At 46.4% G+C, this 17,300-nt stretch overlaps 1 protein-coding gene across 9 annotated transcripts in view; it reads left to right on the top strand.

Annotated features, from left to right (window-relative positions):
* EFCAB3 (EF-hand calcium binding domain 3) overlaps positions 1 to 17,300 on the top strand; it is a 156,706-nt gene that overhangs the window by 18,504 nt on the left and 120,902 nt on the right. For 8 of the 9 annotated variants that reach the window (XM_039913539.1, XM_039913537.1, XM_039913542.1 and 5 more), the window contains exons 4-10: positions 980 to 1,088; positions 3,409 to 3,554; positions 5,776 to 5,864; positions 8,227 to 8,370; positions 9,946 to 10,017; positions 13,256 to 13,399; positions 14,422 to 14,493. In XM_039913539.1, the coding sequence (XP_039769473.1) occupies positions 980 to 1,088; positions 3,409 to 3,554; positions 5,776 to 5,864; positions 8,227 to 8,370; positions 9,946 to 10,017; positions 13,256 to 13,399; positions 14,422 to 14,493 (776 nt within the window). The remainder of the gene's footprint in view (positions 1 to 979; positions 1,089 to 3,408; positions 3,555 to 5,775; positions 5,865 to 8,226; positions 8,371 to 9,945; positions 10,018 to 13,255; positions 13,400 to 14,421; positions 14,494 to 17,300) is intronic. The other variant, XM_039913538.1, reaches the window with a different exon arrangement.

The raw sequence follows: 17,300 nt of genomic DNA, 5'->3' as shown, positions 1-17,300 counted from the left end.
CAGGGAGAGAGAGTCATTAAAGCAAATTAGGGATCGGCTAAATAGTAGTCTGTCCTCCCTGCCTCCTCAGCCCTCCCTGGCCTCCCCTCTGTCCCCTTCCTTTATCCTCTTCCACAGCTCCAGCCAGGTTGAATCTTGCGGGTGGGAAGAAGTCACCTTCAGTCCCCTCCTTCCCGCACCCCTTCCTCCAAATCCCCTGGGAAAACGTCTTGCTGATCTTCAATTCATTGTAGATTCTCAGATACAGATCATTAGCAGAACTCCCAAAGAAGTAACGTTCAGATTCGGGCAGCCGCTGGAAAGCGGAGCCAAATTCACTCTCGTAGACAAGCAGCGTGGCCTAGTAGAAAGACCATGGACCTGGGAGTCACAGGTTCTGAGTTCTAATCCTAGCTCTGAAAGTCATTTCACTTCTCTCTGCTTCAGTTATCTCATCTGTAAAGTGAAGGTTAATACTGTGAGCTCTATGTGGGATTTTTAAAATAATATTTGGTAAATGTTTACTATGTGCTACACACTGTACTAAGTGCTGGGGTATATACAGACTAATCAGACTGGACACAGTCCAGGCCCACTTGGGGCTCACAGTGGACTGTGTCCAATCTGATTATCTTGTATCTACCCCAGTACAGTGCCTGGCACATAGTGAGCACTTAACAAATACCATTAAAAAAGCAATTCAGCAGGGACAGTGTAACCAAAACAATGGGCCTATGATCCAGGCTTTCTCTTTTCAATATATGGTTCCAGGATGTGTTCGGGTTCACTGAAACCAGATGCTTGTGATTAAGTATCTGGGCCGCCTGGGCCCTTTCTGCAGGAAAAACAAGAGGCAGAAGAGGAAATCCAGAAAGAGGGGAAGATAGGCAAGAGTAACCCTGAGGGGTGGGGCCAGCCGTGGGGAGGGGAGGGAGAGGAGGATTCCCATTTCAATAAATAAAACAACCCACTAATGACTCAAAGTTTCTGTGAAATTCAGACACGATTCTTCACCGAGTGCATCTGTAGCTAGAGAAGGCTCACCCGGCTGTCCTATCAACAAGATTGAGAGGAAGAAATATGTCCTAATGGAAGGTAACATAGCCGAGGTAAGGATGGCCCAGGCTAATTCAGAAACCCCCACCCTCCTGGAGGGGAGTGACTACTTAATGCTCAACTGTGTTACCTAAAGGGGAATTGGGAGATGGTTCCTCACTAGAGGATTAAGTTTAATGGTCCCTGCCACAGACGACAAACTCTGTCCTGGGCTCCACTTTAAAGTTAGGGCCTGACCTCATTTCTTTTTTTTAATGGTTTTTGGTAAATGCTTACTATGTGTCAGGAACTGTTCTAAGCGCTGCAGTAGATGCCTGGCATATAGTAAGTGCTTAACAAATACTATTATTATTATTATACAAAGTAATCAGGTTGGACACATTCCATGTCCCACATGGGGCTCACAGTCTTAACCCCCACTAGACTAAAAGCTCGTCTTGAGCAGAAAATGTGTCTGTTTAATGTCCTGTACTCTCCCAAGCGCTTAGTTCAGTGCTATGTACCCATAAGCACTCAATAAATATGACTGACTGAATGAATGAATGTACAGAGAAGTGAAGCACTTAACAAATACCATCATTATTATTATTATTACCCAAGGTCACACAGCAGACAAGTAGCAGAGCTGGGAATAGAATCTAGGTCCTTTTGTCTCTCAGGTCTGTGCTCTATCCACTGGACAATGCTACTTTTCTTGGTCTGTGAGTAATGAACTCTAAGATAATGACTCCTACTTTAACCTCCTCTCTCTTTGGAGCAGGAGCCCCTTGGTAATCAATCAGGTATTTATTGAGCACATAACTGTTTTAAGCACTTGGGAGACTACAGTACAACAGTGTTAGTAGACACATTCCCTTCCTACATGGAACATTTCCCAACAATCCATTAATTGGTCCATCTGTAGCATTTATTGAGTGTCTCCTGAGAGTAGAGCACTAAGCTTAAATGCTTGGGAGGATACAGAAGAGTTAGTATTTAAATTATCATCAGCCTTCAAGGAGCTTACATTCTAGCATGAGTGACAGACATTGAAATAAATTATGGATTGGAAGAAGAGAAAACAATAATTCACATTCCTATACTTTTAATTAATTAATTGTGGTATTTGTTAAGCACTTACAATGGACCAACCATTGTGCTAAGCGCTGGGGTAGAAGCAGTACAAACATCAGACACTGTCCCTGTCCCACACAGGGCTCAAAGTCTAAGAGGGAGGGAGTACTGGAATTTGATCCCTCAATTTAAAGATGAGGAAACTGTGGCATTCAAAAGTTAAGTGACTTGCCCAGTGTCACACGCAAAGCAAGTTGCAGAGGCTGGGACTCCAGCCAGGTCTGCTAACTCCCTGTCCTGTGCTGTTTCTGTTAGACCACACTGCTTCTCAAATGGACATTATTTCATTCAGATTTTCACAGCCACAATAGTAATTGCTCTTTCCACTGGGCCAGGCTGCTTCTCTGACAGCAGTCGACTGAAGGACAGTGGTTAAGTGACTTGTCCAGGGTAGAGCGGGGACTTGAACCCAAGTCTCCTGACTCTTCTAAGATGGAGGTCAATCAATCGATCAGTGGTATTCTTTGAGTGCTTATTATGTGCAGAGCACTGTACTAAATCTCATGAGAGGGAACAATTTAACAGAGTTGATAGAAATGTTCCCTACCCACAAGGATCTTACAGACTTAGAGGAAATCTCTTTCCATGTCCTGTCTCATTGGCTTTTCTGAAAGAGGGACTTCCTGAGATGACTGGGGTTTCCCTTCAACTTCCTCGCCCAGGTCGTCTCCTGTAATTGATGGAGTTCCAGCGGGTGTCATCCAGTGGTGCTCCCTTTAGACTGTAAGCTCGTTGTGGGCAGAGAATGTATCCTCTTAGTACTTAGTACTGAGCACTTAGTACAGTGTTCCACACACAGTAAGTGCTCAGTAAATATGATTGATAGACATCATCCGCTAGATGACCGGTGTCCAATACAAAATCATTTTCCCTTTGGCAGGGCCCTGAGAAGTGTAGAGCTTCTCTGCTCTAGAAACTCTGAGGTCTTTTCCCCTTTCTCTGTCTGGGGCTGGCCTCGCTTGGACCATCCTCCTTTATAGCAACTTCCAATTTTTTGGAAATGCTCATTGCTGAAACTCTTGGGTGTTTGACCAGAATCGGAAAAAACAGGACCATTAGGCAAGCAACCTTAAGAGTCCTCCTGCCTGGGCCTCGGTGCCTGGACCCATTGACCAAAGATAGGTTCTTGCTTGACTCTGACTTATTACCGGGATGCAGCCTCGGGTGACGTGAAGGATTTTTGACAGCTCTTGGGCCTGGGAGTTCCACGGCCAAGTAGGTAGATGTGTCTGGCTCTCAGTCATACCTTTCTTCACAAAGGGACGGATTTGGGAGGAGGAGAAGGAGAAGAAAAAGCAGGAGAAGAAAAAGAAGAAGAAAACGGAAGAGCCTGTTTCCAAGTTGAGGTTCCAGTTTTGTTCCAGCAAGCCTCGGTCTTTGAAGACAAAAGCTTCCCCTAAAACTAGGTATTTCCATCTGCCAAGTCCCATTCCCCTCTGGGTTCAATTGTGAGTTCTCTGCTAGTTTTCTTTTCACCCCTGGCCAGGCAAACCCATGCTGTCAGTCTATTTGGTGAGTCATCTCCAAAAAGAGAAAGTTCCCTCAAGTTGCTTGCTAACTGGATGAGTGGACATGAGTCTGGCATTTTGTTCTAAGTAGGCTGGACATTCCAGAGGGTGCTTTCTGAGCTAGAGGTGCCCTGTTTACTGATTTGGGGATGGAATCTGATTGACTCCAACCCTAAGTACTTTGGGTCTGGATGGCTAAAACACTCAATGCTTTATGGTGGGGGTTAGCTGAATGAGGCCTTCTGAGTGGTTTTCTCACAAGGGCTGCTCCCTTTGACTTCAAGGGAAATGAAATAGTTACTCTACCCTCCCTGGAGTCATTGGTTGACAATCAACTGTCCCTGCAGCTCTCATCTGTCCCCTGTTCCTCCTGTTCCCCCGTGCCCCAAATCTGCCACCCTTATCCTCATAGCCCCCCTTCACTGTGGTCCTCTCAGAAAGCAGGAAACATGGAGCCACGGAACACAATTTTTGTAGAAATTCATAAATTGGCACCAGGCTGTGGGATGAAGTGGTGTCTAGGGGTCTGGATGTGGAGGGCACTATGTGTGTGTTTGGGGGTGGGGGGGTACATGGGACCTTCTGGGAAGAAATACCACAATCACAGCAAGGGAAGCTGGACAGCCTGGTGTGGAGGGACTGGTGCAAGGGATTACATGGTCACTGACCACGGTCACCAGAGGAATTGTTGCATCTGCTGAATTTCTACTGAAGGCAGAGTCAGAGGGGTACCATTGGTCTGCAGTCTCTGAGAGATGTTCTGGTGTGGGTTGGGATTTTTGAGTGTCCTCAGTTTACACTTGGGCTCAGATCATCACCCCAGGGTGGGCCATGCCGTCAGTGTCAGGTGGATCCTGGGGCACCAGTGGGGGCTGGGGTAAAGCGGCCTCCTCTTCTTCCCTGCTTGATGAATGTGGGTGGCTGAGCATCCCGGCCTCTGGAGAGGGGCAGTGGGAGAGGCCACTAGAGCAGTCCATGGGCAGTTCTGGTGGATTTTGCTGGGATGGATTGACGTAAGCCTGACTGGGTAAGGTGGTGGGGCTTTGAAGTGGGGGGTTGGGAGTGGGGAGGTGGATGAATTTTTAGGAGTGTGTTGGCTTTGGGTATATGTGAAAGATGTGGGAGTAGGCATCGTGTGGTTGAGAGATGGGTGGTCAGTTGGTGGCTGGGGCCCCTGGGGGCCGAGCACTAAAATTCTGTGAAAAGGGCTTTGTCAAACAGATTTGGGAAGTTGATTTAGAAAGCTGCTCTTGCTCTTCACCAGCATCATCCTCCAGTGATGCAGGAAGTAGAGGAAGAGAGACGGGGATTGGGGAGACCAGGAGGAGGAAAGGGGGGAGGTATTTAGGTGAGGGGTGGAGAATCAAGGAGGGGTAGAACAGAAGGAGGAAGGAGAGAACACTGAAGGCCATACTAAGGAACAATAGTAATAATAATTGAGGTATTTTTTAAGTGCTTACCTTCTGCCAAGCATTATATCAAGTGCTATGGAAGATATGAGATGATCAGGTCTCACATGGGCCTCTTAGTCTTAATAGGAGGGAGAATAGGTATTTTGCAGATTGGGGAACTGAGGCACAGAGGAAGTGAAGTGACTTGCCCAAGGTCACACAGGCAAGTGGTGAAGCTGGAATTAGAACCCAGGTCCTCTGACTCCAGGCCTGTGCTCTTCCCCCTAGCCCACGCTGCTTCTTAACTGGCCATTGGCTCAGGAATCTCCTGGGCCTAGCTTGGTGCCAGAGTGGAAGAAGGGATAGAAATAATTAGGAAGGTTTCTTTGGGCAGATGGGTCTTGAGCTGGGATTTAAAGGAAGGGAAGGATGTGGGCCCATGGGGGATTGTGGTACAAGTCCTTGTGTATGGGACAACTTGGGCAAAGAGTTGGAAGGAGAGAGGAGACCCCAAAGACAGGCTTAACAGGATACTGAATGTGTGGACCAGAGAAGTGGGAGAGATGATGGCAGGAATGGGACCAGCTGATGGATGACTTTTATATTTTGATCTGGGGGGTGATGGCATGGGAGAATCTCAAAATATGGATAGTCTGATTGTAGCTTTTATCAAAAATTAAAGTGGGTGCCCGTGTTTGTTGCACCCTTTCAATAATGTGCTTCTTCAGTAGAACAAGTCATGTTCTATCGAACCTCTACCTAACCTTCTACAATGAAGTGCAGGATGAAGAGGAGATGGGCTCGGCTAAATTGGAAGGTAAGTGTTAGGTCTGAAGGAGATGGGGAAGGAAGATCAGGGAAGGGGGGGGGGGGTAGATGATCTATTTTGGAGTGCTCCCAGTGGAATTTCTGTTGCATTTCTCTATTTGTGTTCCCAATTCAATTATTTTCATTTATCCTTCCTGCTTGGGGGTGAAGCTCAATCAGGGCTCTTATGGATTTTATTAATGAATCCTCGGTGGAATTTCTAGGTCTATTCCTACCCTTGATGCTTATACATAAATAAAGGATGGCTGGAACTGATCCTGGCTTAAGGATACTTGGCGAGGCAGCCCCAGCTTCATTCCATGGAGAACCCACAGTCTCAGCATCAAGTGGAAAGAGAGGAGAAATTCTTCCCTATGCCACTATCAAGTTTGGTGCTAAGCTCTGGAAAGGGGTCCTTGTTACCAGTAGCACTGAAAATACAACTCTGCCCTCAACAACACAACCGCCATCAGAACGACTACCACCGGCAGCCCCATCGTCACCACCAACAGAAGCAGCACTCTCCGCCCCTACCAGTACCAGCACCACCAGAACCATTTATTATATACACAACATTGGACTAAGCACTTAGGAACATACAAAAGAAGTGAAAAACCCTCCCCCCAAAAACAGTTTCTGTTCTTGAAAGGGACAATGTCTTTTACTTGTGTTATAGTCGCCCAAGCACCCAGTACGGTCACTGCATAAGAAGGAACTCAATAGATATTACGTTTTAATGGAGGAACTAGCAGGGATTGTCTCTATCTGTTGCCGACTTATTCATTCCAAGGGCTTAGTACAGTGCTCTGCACATAGTAAGCGCTCAATAAATACTATTGAATGAATGAATGAATGAACCTCATGGGGGAGATGGGTTGACGCAAGTTGCCAAATAGGTAAAAAAGTAAGAGAATAAAAGTGTGGCTGCACATGATTTTTAAAAAGTAAGCACTGTTGCCCAGTGGAAAGAGCATGGGCCTGGGAGTCAGAGGATCTGGGTTCTAATCCTGCCACTACCACGTGCCTGCAGTGTGGCCTTGGGCAAGTCACTTCACTTATCTACGCCTCAGTTACCTCGTCTATGAAATGGGGTTTCAATTCCTGTTCTTCCTCACGCTGTGAGCCCCTGTCTTATCTTGTATCTTACCCAGTGTTTAATACAGTGCTTGGCACATAGTAAGTGCTTAAACAAATATCACAGTTATGAAGTTAGCAACTTAGAAAAGTAGGGAACAGGTATATACATGAATGTTAAATTGGCTGATAAGGAAATTTATCAATCAATCAATAGTTTTTATTGAGCTCTTACTGTATGAAGAGCACAGAACTAAGTGCTTGGGTGAGTACAGTGCAGTAGAATTGGTAGACGTGATTCCTACTCATAGGATCTTATAATCTAGTATAATAATAATAATACTAATGGTATTTATTAAGTGCTTACTATGTGCCAAGTACTGTCCTAAGCACTGGGGTAGATACAAGGTAATCAGGTTGTCCCATGTGGGGCTCACAGTCTTAATCCCCATTTTACAGATGAGGTAACCGAGGCACAGAGAAGTTAAGTGGCTTGCCCAAAGTCACACAGCTGACAAGTGGCGGAGGTGGGATTAGAACCCATGACCTCTGCTTACTATGTGCCAAGCACTGTTCTAAGTGCTGGGGTAGATATAAGGTGATTAGGTTGTCCCAGTCACAGTCTTAGTCCCCAATTTCCGGATGAGGGAACTGCGGAGCAGAGAAGTTGAGTGGCTTGACCAAGGTCATTTAGCAGACAAGTGGTGGAGCTGGGATTACAACCCACATCCTCCAGAATCCACTAGAACCCACTAGAATAACCAGGGAGGTTGAAGGTTAGTCAGGAAATGCCTCTTGAGGAAGTGGTTTTTAAGGAGGCTTTAAAGAAGAGCTGGAAGCACTCAGTAAATACCATCGATGGATTGATCAAGGTAGGAACAACGAGAAAAACGAGAGCAGTGAGTCAGAGGAAGAGTTGCAAATGGGATTCGTTTAGGAGGCAAGAATGATGGAGTGAAAAGTGTGAGTTGGAGGGTAGTGAGAGAAGAGAGTGGAGAGGTAAGAGGGAGACCACTGGGGGTGAGCTTGGAAGTGGATGTTGAGAATATGAATTCTAAGGAGGAGGAGACAATCCAGGCTTCCACACAGCTCTCAGAACATCTTCCACTAATCTTCTTAGAACTCTTAGAGATCTTTCAATGAAAGAACCCATGTTCCAAGATCTCTGATTTCTTGAAGCACTTTGAGGAAGGCACAGCCTCTCAAAGCATCGAAAGTCACGCTAGGTAAGCTAATGATTTTATTCACTTACCTTGCAAACTGAGCCACCTATTTGCTGTTGACTTGTGTGCTTTTAGGAATACAGAAAGCCTCCAAAATCTTCAGGGCCTTCCAAAATGGAAAAGTGAATGTGAATGACTTGGCAGAGATGCTGTGCATTATGGGAATCTCTTTAAATGAGGCAGACATGACTCAGGCCCTGAAGTCTGTTGTCATTTATGGTGAGTATTGTTCAAGCTCGTCGTTACTCGTTGGAAATCTGCAGTAATGTTTGTAGGCACTGATGTCATTTGGGAGAGGATTCATTTATAAAATCATAGGAACTCTTAGGCCAGTCTTTAAAACAACCATAGTAACATAATTCCATGCTTTGAATGTCATTTTCTAGCACTGAAAGAAACACATTTTCCAAAGCAGTTGCCTCTGACCTGATTTTGAAATCAAATGGCCTGGGTTCACAGTAAAATTTTACATACTAATGGCACACCCTGGGGGTACAGATGAGGCCAGAAAGACACACTAGGGCTCAATAGCCCTTCCACACTGTGTATGTAATTGCAATATTTGTTAAATGCTTATTGGGTGCCAAGCACTGTACTAAGCCCTGGGGTAGATACAAGATCATCAGGTCAGTCACAGTCCCTGTCCCACATGGGGCTCACAGTCTAAGCAGGAGGAATAACAGTGATTTTTGTCCCCATTTTACAGAAGAGGGAACTGAGGCACAGAAGGCAAATGGCAGAGCTGGGATTAGAACTGGCTAATTAAAACCACTCTGAAAAGCAACATGTCCTAGTGAAAGAAACACCAGTCTGGGAGTCAGAAACCCTAGATTATAATCCTGGCTCTGCCACTTGTCTGCTGTGCCTCAGTTCCCTCATATGTAAAATAGGATTAAGTCCTTCTCCATCTTATTTAATTGTAAGTCCCATGTGGGACAGGGAATGTGTCCGACCTGGTTGACTTGCATCTACCCCAGGGCTTAGAACAGTGCATGACACATAGATGCTAAACAAATGAGAAAAAAAATCCCAGGTGTCCTGACTCCCGGCCCATGCTCTTTGCACTAGGCCACACTGCTTCTCATGTAAAGACTGACCCTGGTTGGACACCCCCATTGCTGATATATACCAATTAATGTATCAATAGTATTTATTGAGCACCTTCTATGTGCAGAACACTGCCCTAAGCAGGAGTTTATAGCCTAGGGTATGTCTGACAGTTCTGTCCACCACTGTGGTCTCCTACCAATCCACAGTTTTCTTTCTTTTTTCTTACTGTAAGCACTTATTTGACTCCATTTATTGCCATTGTTCTTGTCTGTCCGTCTCCCCCGATTAGACTGTAAGCCCGTCAAACGGCAGGGACTGTCTCTATCTGTTGCCGACTTGTTCTTTCCAAGCGCTTAGTACAGTGCTCTGCACATAGTAAGCGCTCAATAAATACTATTGAATGAATGAATGAATGAATACCAAACACTATCCTAAGCACTGGAGTATTTACAAGATAATCAGATTGAATACAGTCCCTATCCTACATGGGACTCACAGTCTCAGTAGATGCAAAAACAGGCATTGAATCCCCATTTTGCAGTTGAGGAAACTGAGACACAGAGAAGTTAAGTGGCTTGCCCAAGGTCCCACAACAGGCAAGTTTTTCATCACTGTGTTTATGGCTGTACTTTACTGATATCTTGTATCAGTTACATCCTGGACAAACTCAGTCTCGGAATGAGTTTCCTTATCTGTGCCTGATGTTTCTTTCTTTCTAATCCTGCAATGTTGTTGTTCCTGTAGAAAATGGCTTGTTGGAATTTTCAAATTTCCTGGAGGTTTTGAAAGATGATCCCAAGTTCTTGCAAGACAAAGGTGAGTGAGAACTTTTTTCTGAATTTCAAGAAGAGAAGGGAAGCTAGGGGACTGCAGAGTTTGGATGATGGAGTCGAGTATATGCATTTAGTATTCAATTAATGGCACTAATGCCATTTTCGTGTGGTCCAGCCAGCTTCACTCCTCTTACACAAGTGAATTATCCCCTTCCTTACCTTTTTGACCAGAGTTCTTTTTTTTTTTGCATGGTGTTTGGTAAGCACTTACTATGAGCCAGACACTATCCTAAGTAGATCCAAGCTGATCAGGAAAGACACAGTCCCTGTCCCACATAGGGTTCACAGTCTTTAATCCCCATTTTACAGATGAGGTAACTGAGGCCTAGAGAAGTTAAGTGACTTACCCAAGGTCCCATGGTAGGCAAGTGGCAGAGCCAGGGTTAGAACCTAAGTCCTCTGACTCCCAGGCCCATGTTCTTTCCTCTAGGCCACTAGTGGAAGATGACCTGTTTGGTGTTATTTGACTTTCACTGACACTGTAGTGATTTTGTGCTGTAAGGGTAATGAAAGAGTTGAAGTAGTCCCTCTAGACTCGTGAGTTTAAAGGTATCAATAATCTTTTGTTTTGGAATGCCAGTCTAATAGGCCATGCATGGGGCCTAGCGGAAAGAACATGGGTCTGTGAGTGAGAAGACCCAATACCGGCCCCACTGCGTGACCAAGTTACTTTAAGCTTTCTGGGTCTCAGTTTCCCCATCTGTAAAATGGGGATAAAACAGATCGTGATCTTTGGGTGGGACAGATAATGGGTCCAATTTCACCTTATACCTACCCCAACACTTAGCACATAGTAAGTGCTTGGACTGTGTGCTGCAATGGTTACTATCAAGAGGGGCAGGCACCAAAAGGAGGTGCTTCCCACAGACTTTCCTGAATCCCCATTTCAAGCTCGGTCCCCTGGAGTCCCACCCATTGCTTCTCAGACAAAACAAAAACTCCTGCCCATCGGTTACTATCTCAGCTGTCTCCTCTCTCCTTTCTGCTCTCAATAAATCAGCCAATCAATCAGTGGTATTTATAGAGAGCTTACTCTGTGCAGACTCTCACATCCCATCTCACTCAAGGTCATGCTCCTCATTCCTCCCAGGAATGAAGCTCCCAGGAGCTTCGATCTCCTCTGCTCTGCCCCATGGCTTTTGCTCTTCTCCCTACCTGGAACACACCCCTCCCTCAACTTTGCCAAACCTGCCCCTTCCTTCCTCCCTCGCTTCCTTTGAAACCCTCTTAATCAGGCCACCTCCTTTAGGAACCTTACCCCTGATCAGTCAGCCCCGGCCGCCTGCTTCCCCAGGCTTGCCATTCGGGTAGCCACTTCAGCACTCTGTCTGTCTATCCTTTCATAATGATGCAGTTAGGTGCACTTGAAAAGCAGAATGATCAAGTGGAAAGAGCAAGGCATATATACCCACACAGAAGCAACGTGGCTCAGTGGAAAGAGCAGGGGCTTGGGAGTCAGAGGTCATGGGTTCTAATCCCACCTCGACCACTTATCACCTGTGTGACCTTGGGCAAGTCACTTAACTTCTCTGTGCCTCAGTTACCTCATCTGTAAAATGGGGATTAAGACTGTGAGCCCCACGTGGGACAACCTGATTACCTTGTACCTCCGCTCCCCCCAGCACTTAGAACAGTGCTTTTCATTCATTCATTCAATAGTATTTATTGAGCGCTTACTATGTGCAGAGCACTCTACTAAGCGCTTGGAATGTACAAATCGGCAACAGATAGAGACAAGTCCCTGCCCTTTGACAGACTTACAGTCTAATCGGGGGAGACAGGCAGACGAGAACAATGGCAATAAATAGAGTCAAGGGGAAGAACATCTCATGAAAACAATGGCAAATAAATAGAATCAGGGTGATGTACATCTCATTAAACAAAATAAATAGGGTGATGAAGATATATACAGTTGAGCGGACGAGTACAGTGCTGAGAGGGTGGGATGGGAGATGGGGAGGAGGGGAGGGAAAGGGGGGATAAGAGGGTTTAGCTGCGGAGAGGTGAAGGGGGGGATAGAGGGAGCAGAGGGAAAAAAGGGGGGAGCTCAGTCTGGGAAGGCTTCTTGGAGGAGGTGAGTTTTAAGTAGGGATTTGAAGAGGGGAAGAGAATTAGATTGTCGGAGGTGAGGAGGGAGGGCATTCCGGGACCGCGGGAGGATGTGGCCCAGGGGTCGACGGTGGGATGGGCGAGACCGAGGGACGGCGAGGAGGTGGGCGGCAGAGGAGCGGAGCGTGCGGGGTGGGCGGTAGAAAGAGAGAAGGGAGGAGAGGTAGGAAGGGGCAAGGTGATAGAGAGCCTTGAAGCCTAGAGTGAGGAGTTTTTGTTTTGAGCGGAGGTTGATAGGCAACCACTGGAGGTTTTTAAGAAGGGGAGTGACATTCCCAGAGCGTTTCTGCAGGAAGATGAGCCGGGCAGCAGAGTGAAGAATAGACTGGAGCGGGGCGAGAGAGGAGGAAGGGAGATCAGAGAGAAGGCTGACACAGTAGTCTAGCCAGGATATTATGAGAGCCTGTAGCAGTAAGGTAGCCGTTTGGGTGGAGAGGAAAAGGCGGATCTTGGCGATACTATAAAGGTGAGACCGGCAGGTCTTGGCACATAGTAACATAGTAAGCCCTTAACAAATGCCATCATTTTTTTTAGAGAAGCAGCGTGGCTTAATGGAAAGAGCATGGACTTGGGAGTCCGAGGTTGTGGGTTCTAATCCCGACTCCACCACTTGTCTGCTGTGTGACCTTGGACAAGTCACTTAACTTCTCTGACCCTCAGTTACCTCATCTGTAAAAATGGGGATTAAAAATTGTGAGCCCCACTTGGGACAATCTGATTACCCTGTATCTACCCCAGTGCTTAGAACAGTGCTCTGCACATAGTAAGCGCTTAACAAATACCATAATTATTATATATAAGAAGCAAGGGCGATGTTACCAGGGATGGTGGAAAATCAACCAGGAAATCCTTCCAGGAGAAGGTGGGATTTCAGAAGGGCTTTAGTGACAACAACTCTCTGGATTTATGGAGCTGTTTTTCCCCCAAATTGCTAGAAGTGCTTAAAGGCTTATTTCTGGAGTCCTCGATCCTGGCCTGAGAGTGCGAAGGTCCCGCCTTCCAGCACGGTTTGGGGTGGTGGTAACAGTCTCAAGCTGGCAGCTGCTCCCTCCGGGCAAGATCTTGCTCCTCAGGCTATGATGACTTGTATTTCTTTCCCCTTGGGTCTGCAGCATTCCAGGAGGTCTTCCATGCTTTCCAGAAGATAAAAGGGGGACGGATCAAAGCTGCCAACCTCCCACTGGTCCTGAGTACCCTGGGAATCGGGGAAGGCTTTGAAAAGTATCAGGAGGCTCTGAGTCGGGTGCCTGTGGCCGGTAAGGGTTTGTATCTCTGGGGTAGGTCAGCCCAGCTCACTGTCCTGGGGAATTCAGAACTCCAGGAGCTTGGGAGTTATGAGGTGCAGGCCAACACCCAGGGAAACGTGCTCAGTCAATAACTTTCCAAGACCACAGGCATGGGGCATCCTTGCTCATGGGCCTGGCCATAGGTGAACACTCTACCTTCTGAGTTCCCTACCTGGGAGGGATGGGAACTAAGCTGGGGGGTCCAGGCTGACAGGCCAAGAGTCACAAAGTGTGTTTTCTCTGGGAACAGCATTTCAACTTCAAGGTTGGCAATAGTTCAAAAGTCACAGTGTGTCAACTTCCTGTCACCTGACTATGGCCTACTTAGGCCCTGGGCTGCTCCTCTTTTTGCCTCTCGGTCCCTGCCCTTTAGCCACTTCACTTTGTTTGGATCCTCTAGAAGGGTGGCTGGGAAATGTAGGAAGGGCAAACTGGTATTTGCCCATTTTGCATCTTTGTGAGCAGGCCTTGGGAAGTTAATCAAACAGTCAATTGATCAATCCTTTTTACTGAGCCCTTACTGTGTGCAGAGCACTGTACTTAGCGCTTGGGAGAATACAGTGCTATAGAGTTGGTAGACCCATTTCCTGCCCAAAAGGAGCTCACAAAATGCAGATTCAGGTGGCTTTATTTTGCCAAAAGTTCTCTCACCGTGGATAACCACCTTCCTGGACATTTTCGGGGACACTCCAATTCCGAATTTGCAGAGCATGGGGGTATTTGAGTAACCTGGTTTGGGCCTGCATCAAGGTTGACCCAACTCTGCTCTGCCTGAATTCCTGGCTGCCTGGGAGGGCCGGGCCCACACGGAACCCAATGAGCCGGGCCTTGGGGACGCTCATCTGGGCTCACTTCAGGTTTCTGTCTGGAGTCTTTGGAGTTTGGTGTTCCGTGGCACTTGAGGTGTGGACACCTCAGAGGGCACAAATGGGAGTCCAACTTCCCGGCCACCCGTGGGGAGCTCGGGAGGCCTGAAACCCTTTTCATTGCAGATGATGGAACACTGAACGTGGCAGATTTTATGCTGTCCTTGGGAGATCCACTCTACATGAATGAGAGTCTTGGTAAGTAAGGGAATTGTATGCCAAGAAAGTGGATTTGCAAGGCATGTCCGGCCCTCTACCTCTTCAGTTCTTGGTGCATTTATGATACCAAGAGAAAGTGAATAGTAAAGCACATCCGGGTTTTCTGCGATGCAGAGAACCCAGTAAAGACACCAAGTAAATCCAGGTTCAGGCCTAGAGGAGAGGACTAGAAGGTCAAGGAATGAGGGAAAAATGGAGAGTCACCTGGACTGAAGCATCTCAGAGGGAAGAAGGTGATAAAAGAGAATATGCAGCTGTGATATGCAGACCACAGATGGGAGCCAGGAGCAGAGGGACAAGGCAAAGGAGAGATAAGTGAAACAAGAGGAAGGAGTGGAGAAGTGATAAATGGATTTGCTCAACATCACGTTTATACCAGTGTGAGGGAGGGAGGGGAAAGAGACTGGGACTGGGAGGTTAGAGAAGAGTATGGGAGCTGGGCGCTGCCAGGAGACCATGGAGACCCTTTCCCGGAAAATGAGAACCTGGACGGAAGCAGTGTGGACTAGTGGAAAGTGTATGGACCTGGAAGTCAGAGGGACTGGATTTTAATCCTGGCTCTATCATTTGTCTGCTGTGTGACCTTGGAAAATTCACTAAACTTGCCTAGCACTTAGTACACTAACTGCCTGGCACATAGAAAGCACTGTGCCTCAGTTATCTCATCTATAAAATAAGGGTTAACAGTATGAGCCTTATGAAGGGCAGGGACTGTGTCGAATCTGATTATCTTGTATCTACTCCAGCGCTTAATACAGTGTCTGGCAAGTAGTATGTGCTTAACAAGTACCATAAAAATAAGATACCCACCGTCTAGGGCCTTTCTCCCTGAAGTACAGTGTAGCCTAGCAGAAAGAGCATGGGCCTGGGAGTCAGAGGACCTGGATTCAAATCCTGATAATGCCAGTTGCCTGCTGGGTTTCCTTGGGCAAGTCACTTAAATTCTCTGGGCCTTAGTTTCCTCAACTGTAAAATGGAGATTCAGTACCTGTTCTGCCTCTTTTTAGCCTGTGAGCCCCTGTGGGACAGGGACTCTATCTGACTTGATTATCTTTGTACCTACTCCAGATCTTAGAGTAGCACTTGACATATAAGAAGTATTTAATGAGTATAATGATAACAATAGTAATAATAATATTAATTATAATAATAATAATAATTCCCTCAAGATTAATTACAGCCCAGGATTTTAAATTTCCCCTTGCAGCTCTGTGTGAAGTAGCTGAAAAGAACCAAATGGAACTCAGCTGCTTTTGATCCTCAGCCAATAAGAAAAGTTCATTCATTCATTCAATCGTATTTATTGAGAGCTTACTATTCATTCATTCAATCATATTTATTGAGCACTTACTGTGTGCAGAGCCCAGTACACTGTGCTTGGAAAGTACAGTTGGGCAACAGATAGGAAATCTCTACCCAACAATGGGCTCACAGTCTAGAGTGGGAGAAACAGACATCAATACAAGTAAATAAAATTACACATATGTACATAAGTGCTTTGGGCTTGGGAGGGTGGAAGAGCAAAGGGAAAAATAAAATTACAGATATGAGCATAAATGCTTTGGGGTTGGGAGGAGGGAAGAGCAAAGGGAGCAAGTCAGAGCGATGCAGAAGGGAGTGGGAGATGAGGAAAAGTGGGGCTTAGTCTGGGAAGCCCTCTTGGAGGAGATGTGCCTTCAATAAGGCTTTGAAGTGGAAGAGAGTGGTTGTCTGTTGGATTAGAGGAAGGAGGGTTTTCCAGGCAAAGGCAGGACATGGGCTGGGGTCAGCGGCAAGTCAGCTGAGATCAAGGCACAGTGAGAAGGTTAGCACTAGAAGAGCGAAGTGTGCAGGCTGGATTGTAGAAAGAAAGAAGCGAGGTGAGGTAGGAGGGGGCAAGGTAATGGAGTGCTTTAAAGCTAAGGGTGAGGCATTTTTGTTAGATAAGGAGGTAGACAGGCAACCACTGGAGTTTTTTGAGGAGCAGGATGATGTGTCCAGAACATTTTTGTAGAAAAATGATCCAGGCAGTAAAGTGAAGTATGCAGAGAAGCAGCGTGGATCAGTGGAAAGAGACTGGGCTTTTGAGTCAGAGGTCATGGGTTCGACTCCCGGCTCTGCCACGTGTCAGCTGTGTGACTGTGGGCAAGTCACTTAACTTCTCTGTGCCTCAGTTACCTCATCTGTAAAATGGAGATTAACTGTGAGCCCCACGTGAGACAACCTGATTACCCTATATCTCCCCCAACGCTTAGAACAGTGCTCTGCACATAGTAAGCGCTTAACAAATATCAATATCATTATTCTCGGTGCCTCAGTTACCTCATCTGTAAAATGGGATTAAGACTGTGAGCCCCATGTGGAACAACCTGATTCCTCTGTGTCTACCCCAGCACTTAGAACAGTGCTCGGCACATAATAAGCGCTTAACAAATACCAATATTATTGTTATTATTATTATTATTATTGGAGTGGGGAGAGAAAGGAGGCCTGGAGGTCAGCAAGGAGGCTGATGCAGTAATCCAGGTGGGAGAGGATGAGTGATGGTATTAACAAGGTAGCAGTATGGATGGAGCGGAAAAGGTGGACTTTAGCAATGTTATGAAGGTGGGACAGACAGGATTTGATGATGGATTGAATAGGTGGATTGAATGAGAGAGAGAGGAGACAAGGATAACGCCAACGTTATGGGCTTGTTAGAAAGGAAGATGGTGGTGGCATCTACAGTGATGGGAAAGTCAGGGGGATGACAGGGTTTGGATAGGAAGATAAGGAACTCTGAACAAGTTTGAGGTGATGGGAGGACA

This window comes from Ornithorhynchus anatinus, chromosome 11, assembly GCF_004115215.2.
Source record: "Ornithorhynchus anatinus isolate Pmale09 chromosome 11, mOrnAna1.pri.v4, whole genome shotgun sequence".
Taxonomy (NCBI): domain Eukaryota; kingdom Metazoa; phylum Chordata; class Mammalia; order Monotremata; family Ornithorhynchidae; genus Ornithorhynchus; species Ornithorhynchus anatinus.
The sequence above is the reverse complement of the archived record's forward strand: the minus strand, read 5'-3'. Positions and strand labels throughout refer to the sequence as shown.